The sequence below is a fragment of the Mobula hypostoma genome, chromosome 21, assembly GCF_963921235.1.
Source record: "Mobula hypostoma chromosome 21, sMobHyp1.1, whole genome shotgun sequence".
Lineage (NCBI taxonomy): Eukaryota > Metazoa > Chordata > Chondrichthyes > Myliobatiformes > Myliobatidae > Mobula > Mobula hypostoma.
The window spans coordinates 53,214,524-53,235,630 of NC_086117.1; the positions used below are offsets into that span (position 1 = coordinate 53,214,524).

Consider the following 21,107-nt stretch of genomic DNA (forward strand, 5'->3'; position numbering starts at 1 on the left):
AAAGTGTACCCCTGCCTAATAGGGGTCAAACATAATGACAGTGTTGCTCACTGCACTGTTTGCAACAGTGACTTTTCTATTGCCCATGGTGGGTTAAGACTGTAAAAGACATGTTGAGGTGAGTTTAACAGGTGTCATTCGTTCATTAGCATAGCTAACGTTATTTAAACTAGCTGGCTAGCTGCTAAGGAGCTACCCTATTGCAGACATCCCACCTCTCCCAGAAGTTCCGGGAGTCTCCTGCAAATTGATGGTGCTACCTCCCTGAAATGAGTTCTTGCAGGGTGGGATGTCTGTGAAAGGCCTATACTGTCTGGCTCTTTGATAATGCTGGCAGAGGGAAGTGTAGATTTCTCTGCCGTTGCTCTTCACTCACCGATGGAAGGCACAGTCATCGGTCTGGCCCGCTGACCAGTACCGCCGTGGGAAGCCCTTCGGCCCGCGTGCTCCATCCTGTCCGACATGCGGCCGGATCCAGAGTTGCCTAGCATCTGAGGGAGGAAGAGAGCCAAACAGGAGAGGGGTGATTGGTGATGCCGGCAACCCGCTCCACGACGAAGAAACGAAAAGAAAAGTCTACTTGGGCAAAATTCTAGTCTACAGGGAGGGGCTGGTCAAACCAAGGGTAGCAGCGATGCGCAGAAATAAACCCTGGGAGGAACCCTGGGTCCTGAGCAAAGCAAACGAAAAACGGTCACAAAATGTTTCTGTCACTGATGAAGCCAGGCAGACAGAAAATAACCAAGAGACAGGCTGTAGAGGAAGGTAAATAAAGAAGCGGACGAAACCGTGAAGGGATAATTAATGAGACTGATTGGCAAGCAGGTGGAAGAGGAGATATAGTCCACACACCAGCGGTCTCTCTTTGTCCCTCAGGACACAAACAGTAACTGCATTTGGATTTGGTATACTAGTGTTACTTGTTGGTAATTTTGTCGTCCGGCCAGACTGCTTCTGCCGTCCCGGGACGCGGTGCTTTCCTTCCTTGTGTTCTGGGACGTCTCTACAGGCACCCCCTGCCGCCGATGTGCATCTTCCGTCCGAAGCGCCCTCGCTGAAGGAATCCTCTTCCACGCTAACTTGCCTCTGCAGGGACGCTCGGCGCCGGATCTGGGGCGGGGGCCCGCAGGCGCCCGGAGTGCGCTGCTGACGGGCTACAGGTCCGGACGCCTCCCGCCGGCCCCCGCCGTCCGAACTCCTCCTCCACTCGCCACCCGCCGCGTCCTCCCGCAGGAGGTGAGCCACGCTGGAGGCGGACTTCGCCCGGGGTCTCCGCTCCGGGCCGGGGCAGGCGCGCGGTGCGCGGTCTCGCCACTGCCCCCCTGGCCCAGGGCCCAGGGTCTCTGTGTCGCTGGCCCAGAGGTGTGCGTCTTCGGGCCGGGGGGTCAGCTGCCTGCCCGCTCCCTCGGGGATAATGCAGAGTTTGTTAGCGTGTGGGGCGGCGCCAGTGCCTTCCCGCTGAGCTCCTCCGACAATCTTACTCTCACAGCAGAGCTACAAGCGGTTGTTAAACAGCAATCGAGAGCGCGGGAAACAGTGAATGAAGAAAAGAAAATAAAGACAAGAGTTAGTTTCCGGGGCCGGTGGTGGGGAGGGAGAGCCTACAGCCCACCCCGGACAGGAGGTAGCATGCTTCACATGGGCAGTTTGTTAAACAATAAGGTCATTGCTCAGATGCTACTGGAACAGTGAGGGTTGCGAGCAGGACACAAACACACCCCCACCCACCCTCCACGCCCCACCCCCGGCCACCCCTCCCCACCACTCCCGGCTGTTGAATGAGGCAGGCAGACCAATGTGTTAGCACAAAGCAAGCAGATGGTGACAGACAGGAAGGAACCGAGCGCCCCACCCTCGACTCAGAGTCACCGGGCCGGCTACACTCCGGGACCCTGGGAAATGGGGTGATCTCGCGGCATCGGCATGGGATCGGACTGCACCTCAGCAGAGCTGACTGGGGATTGGGCGATCTCATGGGATCGGACTGTGCACCTCAGCAGAGCTGACTGGGGATTGGGCGATCTCATGGGATCAGACTGTGCACCTCAGCAGAGCTGACTGGGGATTGGGCGATCTCATGGGATCGGACTGTGCACCTCAGCAGAGCTGACTGGGGATTGGGCGATCTCATGGGATCGGACTGTGCACCTCAGCAGAGCTGACGGGGGGATTGGGCGATCTCATGGGATCGGACTGTGCACCTCAGCAGTGCTGACTGGGGATTGGGCGATCTCATGGGATCGGACTGTGCACCTCAGCAGAGCTGACGGGGGATTGGGCGACTCATGGGATCGGACTGTGCACCTCAGCAGAGCTGACTGGGGATTGGGCGATCTCATGGGATCGGACTGTGCTCCTCAGCAGAGCTGACGGGGGATTGGGCGATCTCATGGGATCGGACTGTGCACCACAGCAGTGCTGACTGGGGATTGGGCGATCTCATGGGATCGGACTGTGCTCCTCAGCAGAGCTGACTGGGGATTGGGCGATCTCATGGGATCGGACTGTGCACCTCAGCAGAGCTGACTGGGGATTGGGCAATCTCATGGGATCGGACTGTGCTCCTCAGCAGAGCTGACGGGGGATTGGGCGATCTCATGGGATCGGACTGTGCTCCTCAGCAGAGCTGACTGGGGATTGGGCGATCTCATGGGATCGGACTGTGCACCTCAGCAGAGCTGACGGGGGATTGGGCGATCTCATGGGATCGGACTGTGCACCTCAGCAGAGCTGACGGGGGATTGGGCGATCTCATGGGATCGGACTGTGCTCCTCAGCAGTGCTGACTGGGGATTGGGCGATCTCGAGAGGTCGGACTGGGTTGGGGGTCTCACTGCCCGTTCACCGGCATCCCACCCAGGGTCCCCCCCCCCACCAACTTCTCGGTCACCTAAACTGATAGCTCCTCTGCCTCAGTTCTGCTGAAGAGTGTTCAGCCTGAAACGTGGTCTGCTTCTCTCTCCTTAGACGCTGCCTGACCTGCATGTCTACTTCAGTTCCCCGTGTGCACAGCAGAGGTGCAGTGGGCGTGCAGCTCAGTGGTACTGGGCTCTGAACCGCTGTCGGTGGCGTGCCGGGTTGGCGCACGGCCTTGCGTGGGCTGGACTTACCTTCAGGGCGGTGTGTGAGGTCGCACTGTGCCTTCGCCTACCACCCTCATCCAACAGCATCTCCGAGTAGAGTTCCTCCTCGTCCTCCTCCATGATGTCGGAAAGGTCGGACCCCCGACTGCTCTCCGAGTGGTAGCTGTCCGCATGCCCGTAGTGCTGCCGACAAACGAGAAGCAGGAGAGTGACGGTTCACGGCGGCACATCAACCACCCACCCCCTGCATCGGTGTGTCACCGTTGATGTCCGACACACCCCAGGTTCCTCAACATTGGGCATCGTGCTGTTATCCTGACACTGTTACAGCTCGGGGTGTCAGATTTCAAAGTTCAACTCCTGCATCCACTGTAAGAAAGTTTGTATGTTCCTCCCCATGACTGTGTGGGTTTCCTCCCACAATCCAAGGAAGACTCCAGTAATGATGGTTATTTGTACCACTGGACACGCACTTCTGAGATCGAGAGACTGGAAATGCCCCAGGTGCAACAGCTTTTCCACAAGACCACAAGATATAGGAGCAGAGTTAGGCCATTTGGCCCATCGAGTCTGCTCTGCCATTTCACCATGGCTGATCCATTTCCCTCTCAGCCCCAATCTCCTGTCTTCTCCCTGTAACCTTTCACACCATGACTAATCAAGAATCTATCAACCTCTGCCTTAAATATACCCAATGATTTGGCCTCCACTGCCTCCTGTGGCAACGAATTCCACAGATTCACCACTCTCTGGCTAAAGAAATTCCTCCTCATCTCCATCCTAAATGGACGCCCCTCTATTCTGAGGCTGTGTCCTCTGGTCTTAGACCCTCCCACCATAGGAAACATCCTCTCCACATCCAGTGTATCGAGGCCTTTCACCATTCAATAGGTTTCAGTGAGGTCACCCCTCATTCTTTGGAATTCCAGTGAGTAGAGGCCCAGAGCTGTCAAGCTCTCCTCATATGACAATGCTGGAATCATTTTCGTGAACCCTCTCCAAAGTCAGCACATTGACGTACCGGTTAGCAGATAAATTGGTCATTGTAAATTGTCCCGTGATTAGACCAGGGATTAAATAGGTAGGTGCTGGGTGGCACATGTGCACTGTATTTCTAAATAGATAAATGTGGGGATGTCAGGAGGAGATCCTGGGACCAGCACCTACATACGTAAGTGCCATCAGAAAGAAGGCATGACAGCACATCTTCTTTCTTGGAAGCTTGCCATGTCACCGAAAACTCTCGCAAACATCTGTGATGGAGAATATCCTAACTGGCTTGGCATTCAAACACCAGTTTGGTTAGCCTCAAACTGGGGGATTGCTGGGCAATGTGGATTGAAGGGCCTATTCTGTGCTGTATCTCAATAAATGAGAAAGCAGCATCTATCATCAGGGACCCCCACCTTCCAGGCCATGTTCTCTTCTCATAAACACGAGATTCTGCAGATGCTGGAAATAAAACGCAACACACACAAAGTTATAGAGGAACTCAGCAAGTCTGCGCCTCCCGCTCGGTGCCCAGAGCAAGAACAGAGCGTGATGAAAGGTCTCAGCCTGAAATGTTGACTGTTTATTAACCTCCACAGGCGCTGCCTGACCTGTTGAGCTCCTCCAGCATTTTGTGTGTCATGCTGTCACTGGGCAGGAGGTACAGGACAGACTTGCTGAGTTGCTCCAACATTTTGTGTTTGTTGCTCAGGATTTCCAGCATCCACAGAATCTCTCGTGTCTGTTTTCACACATTCTCTCTCCATGGCTGCTACCCGACCTGCTGAGTGTTTCCCCGCATATTTTTTTCGCTCTATTTCAGATCTTCAGCAGCTGCAGGTCTCTGACACCTACGGAAGGAAGGGATCTGAAACGATCTGTGAGTACCCACCTGCCTGCCCAGCTCAGAACGTCTCAGAAACTCATCCACGGACGCACCGGGCCTCTTGATGCTTTGGGTATCGTACTCCTCCTCCTCCTCCTCGTCCGAGTTCTCCTGCTGGAAGGTGTTGCTCCTCTGGCTGAATGCGCTCCTTTTCTCAGCCTGAAAACGATGGGCTGTATGGTCAGTCGTAGGCAGAGAGCTCACCGCCAGCAAGATGCCCACATTAGGATTAGTGAGTTGGGGAAATGGTGTGTTGGCGACACGAGGGCTGCCCTTGGCAGATCCTCAGACTGTGTTGGTCATTAATACAAACGACATATCTCTTTGTACGTTTAGATGTTTGACAAATGAAAAGAATGAGAGGAGATCTTAGAAACATATGAAGTTATGAAAGGGATAGATAAGATCGAGGCAGGAAAGTTGTTTCCACTGGTAGGTGAGACTAGAACTAGGGGACATAGCCTCAAGATTTGAGGGAGTAGATTTAGGATGAAGATGAGGAGCTGCTTTTCCCAGGGAGTGGTGAATCTGTGGAATTCTCTGCCCCATGAAGCAGTGGAGGCTACCTCAGTAAATATATTTAAGACAAGGTTGGATAGATTTTCACATATTAGGGGAATTAAGGGTTATGGGGAAAAACCAGGTAGGTGGAGATGAGTCCATGGTCAGATCAGCCATGATCTTATTGAACAGGCTGAACGGGCCAGATGACCTCCTCCTGCTCCTATTTCTTTTGTTCTTATGTTAAATAAATATAATCTTTAACTTTTCTTTCACTACCTCACCAAAACAAAGGACAAATACCAAGCGTTCTGAAGTAATGCATGGAAAATTCTTTTTCAATTGAAGTTGTCCCCTACGCTTCACCAGCACCAGCCTAGCCGTCATCACGGACATATGTACAGAGAGGTGCCGGAATAGGACCCGTAACATCATGAAGGATCCCACCCACCCTACTCATGGGCTGTTCGTCCCACTCCCATCAGGGAGGAGGCTACTTAGCATCCACATCAGGACCACCAGACTCAAAAACAGTTACTTTCCCCAAGCAGTCAAGATCAACACCTCCACCCACTAACCCACCCCTCCACATCCCCAACCATTTCCTGCCAGAGTTACCTTATTACAGACATTCCTGTGCCCAGTGTCACTTTATGGACATACAATCAATCTATGTATATAAGCTATCTTGTGCATTTATATCTATTGTGAATTTTTAATTATTATTTTATTTTTTATTGAGATACAGCACAGAATAGGCCCTTCTGGTCCTTTGAGCTCTGCAGCCCAGCAACCCCCAGTTTAACCCTAGCCTGCAGAGGAGATTTACGAGGATGTTGTCTGGATTGGGGAGCATGCCTTATGAGAATAGGTTGAGTGAACTCGGCCTTTTTCCTTGAAGCGATGGACGATGAGAGGTGCCTTGACAGAGGCGTATAAGATAATGAGAGGTATTGCTCATATGGATAGTCAGAGGCTTTTTCCCAGGGCTAAAATGGCTAGCATGAGAGAGCATAGTTTTAAGGTGCTTGGAAGTAGGTACAGAGAGGATGTTGGGGTAAGTTTTTTTACACAGAGAGTGGTGAGTGCATGGAATGGGCTGCCGGCAGCGGTGATGGAGGCGGAAACGATATGGTCTTCTAAGAGACTCCTGGATGAATACATGGAGCTTAGAAAAGTAGAGGGCTGTGGGTAAGCCTAGGTAATTTCTAAGGTAAGGACATGTTCGGCCAGCGTTGTGGCCAAAGGGCCTGTATTGTGCTGTAGGTTTTCTATGTTTCTAATCACAGGACAATTTATAATGACCAATTAACCTACCAAGCGGTATGTCTTTGGAGCATGGGAGGAAACCAGAGCACCTGGAGGAAACCCATGCAGTCATGGAAGACCATACAAACTCCTTACAGGCAAAGGTGAGATCTGAACCTAGGTCGCTGGTACAGTAAAGCATTGTGCTAACCACTACAGAACTGTGCTGCCCCCATTATTGGGTTCTTTTATCTTATTGTATTTTTTCTTTGTGCTACATCAGATCTGGAGTAACAATTATTTTGTTCTCCTTTACACTTATGTGCAGGAAATGACATTAAACAATCTTGAATCCTAATTTTACGTAAATACTGATTCTGTGCAGCTGGGTGTCCTAGTGCAGAATTCACACGTATTGGTACACACGCACAGCGATGAGGAAAACTGAAGGAACGTTATTGCTAATCATGAGTGTATCTGAACACTTTTGTTCCGGGGGGGCATTGGTGAGACCGCATCTGGAGAACTGCGGATGCGACAGGCTCTGTTGTTCAGGAAGGATGGAAATGCGATGGAAGCAGCCTCTACCCCACTGCTATCAAGTTCCTGAATGTACCTTTTGTACGATAAGATAGACTCTTGACTTCACCATCTTCGACCTTACTGTTTACCTGCTCTGCACTGTCTCTGTAACTGTAACACTTTACAATGCATTCAGTTGTTGTTTAACCTTGTTCTACCTCAATGCACTGGGCAAAGATCTGATCTGTATGAACAGACCAGGACTGGACGACCTGAGTTATAAGGAAAGGTAGAATAGGTTAGGACTTTATTCCTTGGGATACCTTCTAAAGATACCTCAACAAGGGGCTGCTTCTCTAGATACCCCCCACACTCACCGTGGGGGGCATCGGCCTGCAGCATCTTCCCCTCAGTGGGGTAGGGGGAGGAGGCTCAGGATGTGTGACGGATGGTATAATGGACACCTTCGAGACAACAGAGCTCAGAGAGTTTAGGGGTTAGATACAGACAAAAGGTTGGGGAGTCTTTAGCTGCCGCGTGGCTATTGAGGTTATTGGATGAGGGGGGTACTGGAGTGGGTCTATCTACTGGAGAGATGAGTGCCTTAGAGAGCCTATCGTCCCAACACATATAACCATATAACAATTACAGCACGGAAACAGGCCATCTCGGCCCTTCTAGTCCGTGCTGAACTCTTACTCTCACCTAGCCCACCGACCTGCACTCAGCCCATAACCCTCCATTCCTTTCCTGTCCATATATCTATCCAATTTAACTTTAAATGACAACATCGAACCTGCCTCTATCATTTCTGCTGGAAGCTCGTTCCACACAGCTACCACTCTCTGAGTAAAGAAGTTCCCCCTCATGTTACCCCTAAACTTTTTCCCTTTAACTCTCAACTCATGTCCTCTTGTTTGAATCTCCCCCACTCTCAATGGAAAAAGCCTATTCACGTCAACTCTATCAATCCCCCTCATAATTTTAAATACCTCTATCAAGTCCCCTCCCCGCCTCAACCTTCTACGTTCCAAAGAATAAAGACCCAGCTTGTTCAACCTTTCTCTGTAACTTAGGAGATGAAACCCAGGTAACATTCTAGTAAATCTTCTCTATACTCTCTCTATCTTGTTGACATCTTTCCTATAATTTGGTGACCAGAACTGTACACAATACTCCAAATTTGGCCTCACCAATGCCTTGTACAATTTCAACATTACATCCCAACTCCTATACATGATCAATAATGCCCTGAGAACACTGCTTGCTCTCCCTGAGCATAATGCATCACTATGGGTTCTGGTAATGACAGAAGTTAAACTTAAGTGTCACAGTATTACTGAATGGAATTTAAAACCCTAAGTGGAATGGAGAATAGTAGAGGAGGGTACTAAAGTTCTTCTTCAGTGGGCTCTTATCACAGGATTATTACACAATAGTGGTATCCCACCAGAGAATATTGAATTAACTTCTTGAATGGTGGGACACACGGTTAGAGTGGCAGTTTTCCCAATGTCTTTAATAGCATCAGGGTGGAGGTACCTGGAGGTGATGCAGTTGGAGGTATCTGGAGAAGGTATTGCCAGTGGTGATACATAGGGAAGGTATGCCAGGTGGAGTTATCAATGGAAGGTACCTCAGGTGGATGTATCTGGTCAAGGTACCACAGGTGGGGGTATTTAGAGAAGGTGCTGCAGGTGGTAGTATCTAGAAAAGGTACTAAAGAAGGAACATACATCAAAGTTGCTGGTGAACGCAGCAGGCCAAGCAGCATCTATAGGAAGAGGCGCAGTCGACGTTTCAGGCCGAGACCCTTCGTCAGGACTAACTGAAGGAAGAGTGAGTAAGGGATTTGAAAGCTGGAGGGGGAGGGGGAGATGCAAAATGATAGGAGAAGACAGGAGGGGGAGGGATAGAGCCGAGAGCTGGACAGGTGATAGGCAAAAGGGGATACGAGAGGATCATGGGACAGGAGGTCCGGGAAGAAAGACAAGGAGGAGGGGGTTTTGACCCAGAGGATGGGCAAGAGGTATATTCAGAGGGACAGAGGGAGAAAAAGGAGAGCGAGAGAAAGAATGTGTGCATAAAAATGAGTAACAGATGGGGTACAAGGGGGAGGTGGGGCCTTAGCGGAAGTTAGAGAAGTCGATGTTCATGCCATCAGGTTGGAGGCTACCCAGATGGAATATAAGGTGTTGTTCCTCCAACCTGAGTGTGGCTTCATCTTTACAGTAGAGGAGGCCGTGGATAGACATGTCAGAATGGGAATGGGATGTGGAATTAAAATGTGTGGCCACTGGGAGATCCTGCTTTCTCTGGCGGACAGAGCGTAGATGTTCAGCAAAGCGGTCTCCCAGTCTGCGTCGGGTCTCACCAATATATAAAAGGTCACATCGGGAAGTGAAGTGAGTGCAGTTACTATTACAGGGGAGAAGGTGCTCAAAAAACTGAAAGACCTAAGGGCACATAAGTCACTCAGACTAGATGAACTTCACTCTAGGAGGTAGTAGTAGAGATTGTAGAGGCATTAGTAATGGTCTTTCAAGGATCATTGAACTTTGGCATGATTCTGGAGGACTGGAAATGTCAGTCCACTGAGGGAAGAAATGAGGGAAGCAGGAGAAAGGAAATTATAGACCAGTTAACCTGACCTCAGTGGTTGGGAAGATGTTGGAGTCAAGTGTTACGGATGAGATTATGGAGTGCTTGGTGACACAGGACAAGATAGGACAAAGTCAGTGTGGATTCCTTCAGGGAAAATATTGCCTAACAAACCTGTTGGAATTCCTTGAGGAGATTACAAGTAGGATAGATAAAGGGGATGCAGTGGATGTTGTATATTTGGACTTTCAGAAGGCCTTTGACAAGGTGCCTCACATGAGGTTGCTTATCAAGTTAAGAGCCTATGGTATTACAGGAAAGTTACTAGCATGGTTAGGGCATTGGCTGATAGGTAGGAGGCAACAAGTGGGAATAAAAGGATCCTTTACTGGTTGGCTGCCAGTGACTCATGGTGTTCTGCAGGGTTTGGTGTTGGGACTGCTTTTTGTGCTGTATACAAATGATTTAGATGATGGAATAGATAGCTTTGTAGCCAAGTTTGCAGATGATAGAAAAATTGGTGGAGATGCAGTAGTGTTGGGGAATCAGTAAGGCTGCAGAAGGACTTAAACAGATTATAAAAATTGGCAAGAAAGTGCAAATGAACTACAATGTTGGAAAATGTATGGTCATGCATTTTGGTAGAAGAAATAAATGTGCGGACTATTTTCTAAACGTGGAGAAAATCCAAAAATCTGAGATGCAAAGGAACTGTGGAGTCCTTATACAGAACACACTAAAGGTTAACTTGCAGGTTGAGTCAGTAGTGAGGAAGGCAAATGCAATATTAGCATTCATTTCAAGAGGTCTAGAATACAAGAGCATGGATATAATGCTGAGGCTTTATAAGGCAATGGTGAGGCCTCACCTTGAGTATTGTGAACAGTTTTGGGCTTCTTAGCTAAGAAAAGATGTGCTGGCATTGGAGAGGGTCCAGAGGATGATTTCGGGAATGAAAGGGTTATCATATGAGGAATGTTTGATGGCTCTGGGCCTGTACTCGCTGGAATTTAGAAGGATAAGGGGGGATCTCATTGAAACCTTTTGAATGTTGAAAGGCCTAGACAGAGTAGATGTGGAAAGGATGTTTCCTATGGTGGGGGTGACTAGGACAAAAAAGTACAGCCTCAGGATAGAGGGGCATCTATTTAAAACAGAGATGCAGAGAAATTTCTTTTGTCAGAGGGTGGTGAATTTGTGGAATTTGTTACCACAGGCAGCTGTGGAAGCCAGGTCATTGGGTCCATCTAAAGTGGAGATTGATAGGTTCTTGATTGGCCACGGCATCAAAGGTTATGGGGAGAAGGCCGGGAGTGGGGCTGAGGTGGGGAAAAAAGGATCAGCCATGATTCAATGGCACAGCAGAATTGACGGGCCAAATGGCCTTATTCTGCTCCTATGTCTTATGGTCTTATGAAGTCTTGAAGGTGCTGGACAGTTGTGGTGCGGCAGGTATGGGCTGAATCGAGGTATCGGAACCCGGCCCTAGAGCAGGGAATGAGCAAATATTTAGTCAGGTACACAGCCTCTTCTCCTCACATTGGTCAACATTTAATATGGGCCTAAGTACAGACACAGGAAGGGATTACCCTTGAGAGAATGGGGAGTGGTGGTGTGGGATATGGTCAGTGTTACTGTGGTGTGAGAAAGGAGAGGGGGGCACCTTGTTGCTTTCTGTGATGCGTTCGGCGGCCTCTCGAGCCATCGCTTTTGCCATGCTGTTCGAGATCGGTGCTCCCTGGGGCTGCGGCAGGATTCTCTGCGGCGACGGTGACCTGGCACTGCCACTCCGGTTGGCGTAGCCGGGCACAGTGGGCTCCAACAATGATCCGTGGAGCTGAGGTGGGGTGGGCACTGGCTCCCATGGCCCATCGCTCTGCGGCACTGGGCCGAGTGGCTGCTCTTTGGTATCGGGCACTTTGGCACTCAGTGACGGCTGGGTTCTGGCGGGGGTGCGAGGCGGGCAAGACCCCAGCAGCTCGGCCGGGATCGCAGCAGCGCACGAGTCCTCGGATTCTCCCTGTGCCGACACCGTCCGCACAATGATCTCCCTGGTCTCCAAGTTCTGTATCCGCAGGTAATCTACGATGACGCTCTCCGCCGTGGCCATCTTCACCTCTGCAACCTGGGGTCACAACACAAACAACAGCAACATTCCCAGGCACAAACCCCCACCCTTGGCAGAGCAATCACGTGGAGATGGGGGAGATGGGGGACAGAAGGGGAGTGAGAAGACGGTGTGAGGAATCACTGTGCAGGCGAGATGGGTGTGAGAAGACGGGGGACAAGTATGGGGAGGTGGAGAAGTGGAGATACGGGTAGGATGGGTGCGAGGAAATGGTGGAGGTGGGTGCAGAGAGAGGGGGTGGGCATGGAGAGGCAGAATGTAAAGACGTTGGTGGGGAAATTCTGGAGCTGAGAATATCCTCAGTGTTGGACACCCACCTCTCACCCGGTCCCCCTCCGCCCCTTCCCCCCAGCCTGTTCATCTATCCCTCTCCCCATCCTGTCCCGTCCCACCCTGGAGACGCCCCTCCCCTGAACGGAACGTCTGGGGTTTACCTTCTGGCCCTTGGCGCAGACACTGTAGCCGGTGACTCGGGCTCCATTGGAGGTCCCCGTTGAGGTGAGGGGAGGGGGTTTCCAGTTAATCTGCAGGGTTCCTGGGGTCGTGCCAACCTGCACTGTCACATCCTGAGGGGGTGCAGGGGGTCCTGAGCACAGAGTCAGGGGTTACTGCACAGGATAATCCCAATCCTGACCGCAAACCCCATCTGCTACAGAGGGCCATCCCAAACCCACCCTTAAACTCAAACCCAAACCCAACTCTGAACCAACATCAAATCTACTCCACCCTCAACTCTAAAACTGGCCCACCTACCCCATTCACTACACTTTGATGCACCACACCCTCAGTCCCAAACCTAACACCAACCCTGACCACAAACCCCATCCCATTGCACCCTCAACCCCAAACCCAATCCCAAATGCAACTCCCATTCACTACACCACCCCCCAACGCCAAACTCAACTCAACTCTTGACTGTTCACCAAACCAACTCTACCCTCAACCCCAAAACGAACCCCAACTCTGAACCATAATCAAACCTCCTGCCAAACTCAACTCCAAATCTGGCACATCTCCCTACTCACGACACTCTGAACCACATCCAATTCCAATCCTGAGCACAATCCCCATCCACCACAATGACTCATCTCAACTCCACCGACAACCCCAAAACCAACCCCAACCCTGAATCAACTCCAAAATTGACCTGTCACACCCTCAACCCCAAACCCAACCCTGACCGTAACCCCCATCCACTACACTGACCCATCCCAACCCTCAACCTAAACCGATTGACTGTGATGCCCTGCCACGACACTGACTGTCTCACTTTCAATCTCCAACTCCATACCAAACCCTGAAGCATCACACACTCAACCCCAAACCCAACCCTGTCCACAATCTCCATCCCATCATACTATCAACCCGAACCCTGGACCAACACCAAACCTACTACCAAACCCAATTCCAAACGAGACCACAATCCCCAGACACTACACTGAGCTATCTCAACCCCGCTGACAACCCCAAAGCCCATCCCAATCCTGACCACAATCCCCACCTCCACCTACTCAACCAACTCCAATCCAAAGCCCACCAACATGACCCACTGCACTCCAACCCCCATCCATCCTCAACCACTCCACACTACCTATCACCACTCCAAACCCCACCCACTTCACTCCAAACCCCTTACACCACCCATTCAAGCCTGCATTCTCAGCACTCCAACCCCCACCCACTTCACCCCAAGCCCCACCCAACATGACCTAATGCACCCCACCCAGTCCACACCAACCCCCCCAACCCCTCCCACTCCACACCAACCCTCACCCAACCTCACCCATTCCACTCGTTACCCCACCAATCCCCACCCACTCCACTCCAACCCTCACCCGACACCATCCACTCCAATTCTCACCTATCCCACCACAACCCCACTCAGGGATTGTAGCCATGTCCAAAGTCTGCTCCCTTGCAGGAGTCCCCTTGTGGAAGGGCAGCGTCTGGTCTTATTAATTTGCTGTGAAGCAACATGGGAGAGTTTCACTGGGTGAAGGGTGCTATGGAAGTGCAGCTGTGACCACCCATAGTGTGGCGTTTTTCACTGAAACCTGTGTGACCTCTGAGCTGAATCACAGTGAAATGGAGAGTTGTTGAAAGGCTGTTGTTCCTCACCCGAGAGTCTGGTAGTTGAGGACAGCATCACTGGGTGGGCACTGGTCATGGTCAGGGTCAGGGGTCAACTATTGTCAGGGTCAGGGGTTATCTATGGCTGGGGTCAGGGGTCAACTATAGTCCGAATTAGGGGTCAACCATGGTCAGGGTGAGAGGATGGCTGTGGTCAGAGTCAGGAGACATCTGGAGTCAAAATTAAGAAAAGGTCATCTCTTGGAACTCTTCCCCAGTAACCTGGGTGGTCAGGTCCAGTTCCAAAGGTTCCCCAATCCTTGGGCAGTGAGTGGGATCTCCCACCATCTCCCCTGGGACTGTGCAGGTGGGCTGTTGTACTGGTGGGCAACCCCCGAGTCAGTGAGGGTCTGGTGGATCAGAGGTGTCAAAATTCAGATCAAGATTGTTTAATGTCATTTCCAGTTCACAAGTGTAAAAGAGGGCAAAATAGTTATTACTGTGGATCTGATTCAGGACAAGAAAACAAAATAAGATAAAGAACACAATAATAAAAGAGCACAATAAACTTAAAATGCATCAGATTGCTTATATACAGAGATTGATTGTATGTCCCTAGAGTGACTCTGACAGGAAATGATAATATAGTGGTGGTGGGGTTGTTGAGGGGTGGGTTAGTGGGTGGAGGTGTTGATCAGCTTTACTGCTTGGGGAAAGTAACTGTTTTTGAGTCTCTTTGTCCTGGGTGTGGATGCTATGTAGCCTCCTCCCTGATGGGAGTGGGACAAACAGTCTGTGAGCAGGGTGGGTGGGATCCTTTATGACGTTACTGGCCCCCTTCTGTCCTTGATGGTCAGTGTGTGGGTCAGGTAGATGGGCAGGACACGTGTCGTACCTGTGGGCAGGGTGCAGAATTCCACGGTGCCCTCGCGGTGCTGGCGCTGTTCGAGGGGCAGCTGCCAGGGCACCTGGTGGGGTTCAGCCACGGCCTTCACGGTGCACGTCATGCAGGGCCGCAGGTTGAAGAATTGGTATTTGTAGCTGGCGGCCCCCACCACGTCGAACTCCTCCCCGTTGAGGAAGATGGTGTGGCTGTAGTTACTGTTACTGGGCTGCCAGGAGACCTCGGCTGTCGTCTGCGAGATGTTGTCGACCCGCAGGTGGGAGGGGGCCACGCACACGTCCTTGCCCACCAGCAGAGTGCACCTCAGCTCATCTGAGGTGCCATGGTCCGTCACACTCTGGACAGAGATGCGGTAGGTGAAGTTGGCCAGGTTGAGTTTCTCGATTAGCGCCTTAGTCCTGCCCCCCGCGGGGATGTTAGTCCGCACCTCTTTGTCGACCAGGACATTGTAGCTATGTACGGTCCCCCAATTGAGGGGCACAGACGCTGGCTCCCAGCCAACGATCACCGTCCTGCCCAGTTGTTTAATCAGGCTAATCTTCCGGGGATAAGGCACAATGTCTTCGCCGATCTCATCGATGCTGACGTCCAGCACCCCCGGGCTGTTGCTATACACCTGCACTGGGGGTTGATTCAGCAACAACCCGTCCGCTTTGACATCCGGCGGCGCGGGGTCGCTGTGGAGATGGAGGTCCACATGGTTCATGTCGGAGTTTGGCAGGTTACTATCCAGCTCTATGTCCACAGGGTGGGTGAGCAGGTCCTCGTCCTGCAGCAAGGCCACAAAGTTTGAAGGAACCAAGCCTCGGCGACCATCCATCAGCTCCCCTGTGGAGACAGGGAACATGATTTACGTCCCGGAACGATCGCAAAACCCCGACACCCCCAGAGTCATCCAACACCTCAACAACACCCTGCACACCCAGGGGACGTTCACAACTTAAAATCTCCCCACACTTCCAGGGGACATCCATAGCTCAGCATCTCTCTACACCTGATGGCTCATCCACAACTCAACATCTCCCCTCACCCCCAGTGGTCATCCACAACTCAACATCCCCACACCCCCAGTGGTCATCCACAACTCAACATCCCCACACCCCCAGTGCTCATCCACAACTCAATATCTCCCCACACCCAGTGGTCATCCCCAACTCTACATCCCCACACCCCCAGTGGTCATCCACAACTCAACATCCCCCACCCCCAGTGCTCATCCACAACTCAACATCTCCCCACCCCCAGTGGTCATCCCCAACTCTACATCCCCAGTCACCCCCAGTGGTCATCCACAACTCAACATCTCCCACACCCCCAGTGGTCATCTAGAACTCTACATCCCCCACACCCCCAGTGGTCATGCACAACTCTACATCCCCCACACCCCCAGTGGTCATCCACAACTCTTCATCCCCCACACCCCCAGTGGTCATCCACAACTCAACATCCCCCGTCACCCCCAGTGGTCATCCACAACTCAACATCCCCCGTCACCCCCAGTGGTCATCCACAACTCAACATCCCCCATACCCCCAGTGGTCATCCACAACTCAACATCTCCCACACCCCCAGTGGTCATCCACAACTCAACATCTCCACACCCCCAGTGGTCATCCACAACTCAACATCTCCACACCCCCAGTGGTCATCCACAACTCAACATCTCCCCACCCCCAGTGGTCATCCACAACTCAACATCCCCCACACCCCCAGTGGTCATCCAAAGCTCTACATCCCCCACACCCCCAGTGGTCATCCACAACTCTACATCCCCCCACACCCCCAGTGGTCATCCACAACTCAACATCCCCCACACCCCCAGTGGTCATCCACAGCTCTACATCCCCCACACCCCCAGTGGTCATCCACAACTCAACATCCCCACACCCCCAGTGGTCATCCACAACTCTACATCCCCCGTCACCCCCAGTGGTCATCCACAATTCAACATCCCCACACCCCCAGTGGTCATCCACAACTCAACATCCCCACACCCCCAGTGCTCATCCACAACTCAATATCTCCCCACCCCCAGTGGTCATCCCCAACTCTACATCCCCACACCCCCAGTGGTCATCCACAACTCAACATCCCCACACCCCCAGTGGTCATCCACAACTCAACATCCCCACACCCCCAGTGCTCATCCACAACTCAACATCTCCCCACCCCCAGTGGTCATCCCCAACCCTACATCCCCCGTCACCCCCAGTGGTCATCCACAACTCAACATCTCCCACACCCCCAGTGGTCATCTAGAATTCAACATCCCCCGTCACCCCCAGTGGTCATCCACAACTCAACATCCCCCATACCCCCAGTGGTCATCCACAACTCAACATCCCCACACCCCCAGTGCTCATCCACAACTCAACATCTCCCCACCCCCAGTGGTCATCCCCAACTCTACATCCCCAGTCACCCCCAGTGGTCATCCACAACTCAACATCTCCCACACCCCCAGTGGTCATCTAGAACTCTACATCCCCCACACCCCCAGTGGTCATGCACAACTCTACATCCCCCACACCCCCAGTGGTCATCCACAACTCTACATCCCCCACACCCCCAGTGGTCATCCACAACTCAACATCCCCCGTCACCCCCAGTGGTCATCCACAACTCAACATCCCCCATACCCCCAGTGGTCATCCACAACTCAACATCCCCACACCCCCAGTGGTCATCCACAAATCAACATCTCCACACCCCCAGTGGTCATCCACAACTCAACATCTCCCCACCCCCAGTGGTCATCCACAACTCAACATCTCCACACCCCCAGTGGTCATCCACAACTCTACATCCCCCACACCCCCAGTGCTCATCCACAACTCAACATCTCCCCACCCCCAGTGGTCATCCCCAACTCTACATCCCCAGTCACCCCCAGTGGTCATCCACAACTCAACATCTCCCACACCCCCAGTGGTCATCTAGAACTCTACATCCCCCACACCCCCAGTGGTCATGCACAACTCTACATCCCCCACACCCCCAGTGGTCATCCACAACTCTACATCCCCCACACCCCCAGTGGTCATCCACAACTCAACATCCCCCGTCACCCCCAGTGGTCATCCACAACTCAACATCCCCCATACCCCCAGTGGTCATCCACAACTCAACATCCCCACACCCCCAGTGGTCATCCACAAATCAACATCTCCACACCCCCAGTGGTCATCCACAACTCAACATCTCCCCACCCCCAGTGGTCATCCACAACTCAACATCTCCACACCCCCAGTGGTCATCCACAACTCTACATCCCCCACACCCCCAGTGGTCATCCACAACTCTACATCCCCCCACACCCCCAGTGGTCATCCACAACTCAACATCCCCACACCCCCAGTGGTCATCCACAACTCAACATCCCCCACACCCCCAGTGGTCATCCACAACTCTACATCCCCCACACCCCCAGTGGTCATCCACAACTCAACATCCCCACACCCCCAGTGGTCATCCACAACTCAACATCTCCCCACCCCCAGTGGTCATCCCCAACTCTACATCCCCCGTCACCCCCAGTGGTCATCCACAATTCAACATCCCCACACCCCCAGTGGTCATCCACAACTCAACATCCCCACACCCCCAGTGCTCATCCACAACTCAACATCCCCACACCCCCAGTGCTCATCCACAACTCAATATCTCCCCACCCCCAGTGGTCATCCCCAACTCTACATCCCCACACCCCCAGTGGTCATCCACAACTCAACATCCCCACACCCCCAGTGGTCATCCACAACTCAACATCCCCACACCCCCAGTGCTCATCCACAACTCAACATCTCCCCACCCCCAGTGGTCATCCCCAACCCTACATCCCCCGTCACCCCCAGTGGTCATCCACAACTCAACATCTCCCACACCCCCAGTGGTCATCTAGAATTCAACATCCCCCGTCACCCCCAGTGGTCATCCACAACTCAACATCCCCCAAACCCCCAGTGGTCATCCACAACTCAACATCCCCACACCCCCAGTGGTCATCCACAACTCAACATCTCCCCACCCCCAGTGGTCATCCCCAACTCTACATCCCCCGTCACCCCCAGTGGTCATCCACAATTCAACATCCCCACACCCCCAGTGGTCATCCACAACTCAACATCTCCCACACCCCCAGTGGTCATCTAGAACTCAACATCCCCCGTCACCCCCAGTGGTCATCCACAACTCAACATCTCCCCACCCCCAGTGGTCATCCACAACTCAACATCCCCACACCCCAGTGGTCATCTAGAACTCAACATCCCTCGTCAACCCCAGTGGTCATCCACAACTCAACATCCCCCACACCCCCAGTGGTCATCCACAACTCAACATCTCCCCACCCCCAGTGGTCATCCACAACTCAACATCCCCACACCCCAGTGGTCATCTAGAACTCAACATCCCTCGTCAACCCCAGTGGTCATCCACAACTCAACATCCCCCACACCCCCAGTGGTCATCCGCAACTCAACATCCCCACACCCCTAGTGGTCGTCCACAACTCAACATCCCCCACACTCCCAGCAGTCACCCACAACTCAACATCTCCCCTCACCCCCAGTGGTCATCCCCAACTCAACATCTCCCACATCCCCAATGGTCATCTCCAGCTCTACATCCCCCACACCCCCAGTGGTCATCCACAACTCAACATCCCCACACCCCCAGTGCTCATCCACAACTCAACATCCCCACACCCCCAGTGCTCATCCAGAACTCAATATCTCCCCACCCCCAGTGGTCATCCCCAACTCTACATCCCCACACCCCCAGTGGTCATCCACAACTCAACATCCCCACACCCCCAGTGGTCATCCACAACTCAACATCCCCACACCCCCAGTGCTCATCCACAACTCAATATCTCCCCACCCCCAGTGGTCGTCCACAACTCTACATCCCCACACCCCCAGTGGTCATCCACAACTCTACATCCCCACACCCCCAGTGGATCACCTGCACAAACTCACCAGTGGCCATCTCCAGCGCATAATCTCCTCACACCCCCAATGATCACCCACACCTCAACATCACCCCATACCCTCAGAGGCCATCCGAAATTCTACACTTCCCACAACGCCAATGTGAATCCCCACCTTACACTCCATGGTTTGTCCTCAACTACTATATAATATATACACTCAGACTCTGCCATGGGGGAGGAACACAGCAGGTCAGGCAGCATCTATAGAAATGAATAAACAATCACCTTTTGGGCTGAGACCCTTCATCAGGTCAGGAATGAAGGGGGAAGATGCCAGAATAAAAAGGTGGGGGAGGGGAAGGAGGATGGCTGGAAGGTGATGGGTGAAGCCAGGTGGGTGGGAAAGGTAAATGGCTGGGGAAGTAGGAATCTGACAGGAGAGGAGAGTGGACCATGGGAGAAAGGGAAGGAGAAGGGGGCCCAGGGGTAGGTGACAGGCAGGTGAGATGTGGTAAAATATCAGAGTGATAAATAGAGGAAGGGGAGAGAGGGGTGGCCTCATCTTGGCACTTTATATTCCATCTAAGTAGCCTCCAACCTGATGGCATGAATATCGATTTATCCTTCCAGTAGAGACATTTTTCCCTCCTGTTCCCCTCTTATGGACTTCTCATCACCATTATCAAGGAGGAGGTACAGGAGCCTGAGGTGATACAGGAGCAGCTTCTTCCCCTCTGTTACCAGATCTCTGAACGGACATTGAACCCATGAATGTTACCTTGCTGTTCCTTTCTTTGAACTATCTATTTTTGTAATTGATAGTAATTTTTTTATGTATTATACTATGACGTTTCACATTGTGTCAGTGATAATATACCTGACTCTGATTCTGAGTCAAGCCACGCTTGACCTGCCCTGAACCCCACTAGGCCTGAACCCCACTAGGCCAGAACCCCACTGGGTCTGAACTCCACTAGGCCTGAACCCCACTGAGTCTGAACTCCACTAGGCCTGAACTCCACTAGGCCTGAACCCCACTAGGCCAGAACCCCCACTAGGCCAGAACCCCACTGGGTCTGAACTCCACTAGGCCTGAACCCCACTAGGCCTGAAGCTCACTAGGCCTGAAGCCCACTAGGCCTGAAGCCCACTCAGACTGAACCCCACTAGGCCTGAACCCCACTAGGCCTGAACTCCACTAGGCCTGAACTCCACTAGATCTGAACCCAAGAAGGACGAGA

General features: G+C 52.3%; 1 protein-coding gene across 11 annotated transcripts in view; it reads right to left on the reverse strand.

Moving 5' to 3' along the window:
• rimbp2b (RIMS binding protein 2b) overlaps positions 1–21,107 on the reverse strand; it is a 205,875-nt gene that overhangs the window by 52,576 nt on the left and 132,192 nt on the right. For 7 of the 11 annotated variants that reach the window (XM_063074044.1, XM_063074042.1, XM_063074041.1 and 4 more), the window contains 7 exons: positions 14,925–15,761; positions 12,394–12,545; positions 11,495–11,956; positions 4,966–5,118; positions 3,111–3,266; positions 853–1,494; positions 377–491 (listed from right to left, as the gene is read on the reverse strand). In XM_063074044.1, the coding sequence (XP_062930114.1) occupies positions 377–491; positions 853–1,494; positions 3,111–3,266; positions 4,966–5,118; positions 11,495–11,956; positions 12,394–12,545; positions 14,925–15,761 (2,517 nt within the window). The remainder of the gene's footprint in view (positions 1–376; positions 492–852; positions 1,495–3,110; positions 3,267–4,965; positions 5,119–11,494; positions 11,957–12,393; positions 12,546–14,924; positions 15,762–21,107) is intronic. The other 4 variants (XM_063074051.1, XM_063074050.1, XM_063074048.1 and 1 more) reach the window with 1 other exon arrangement.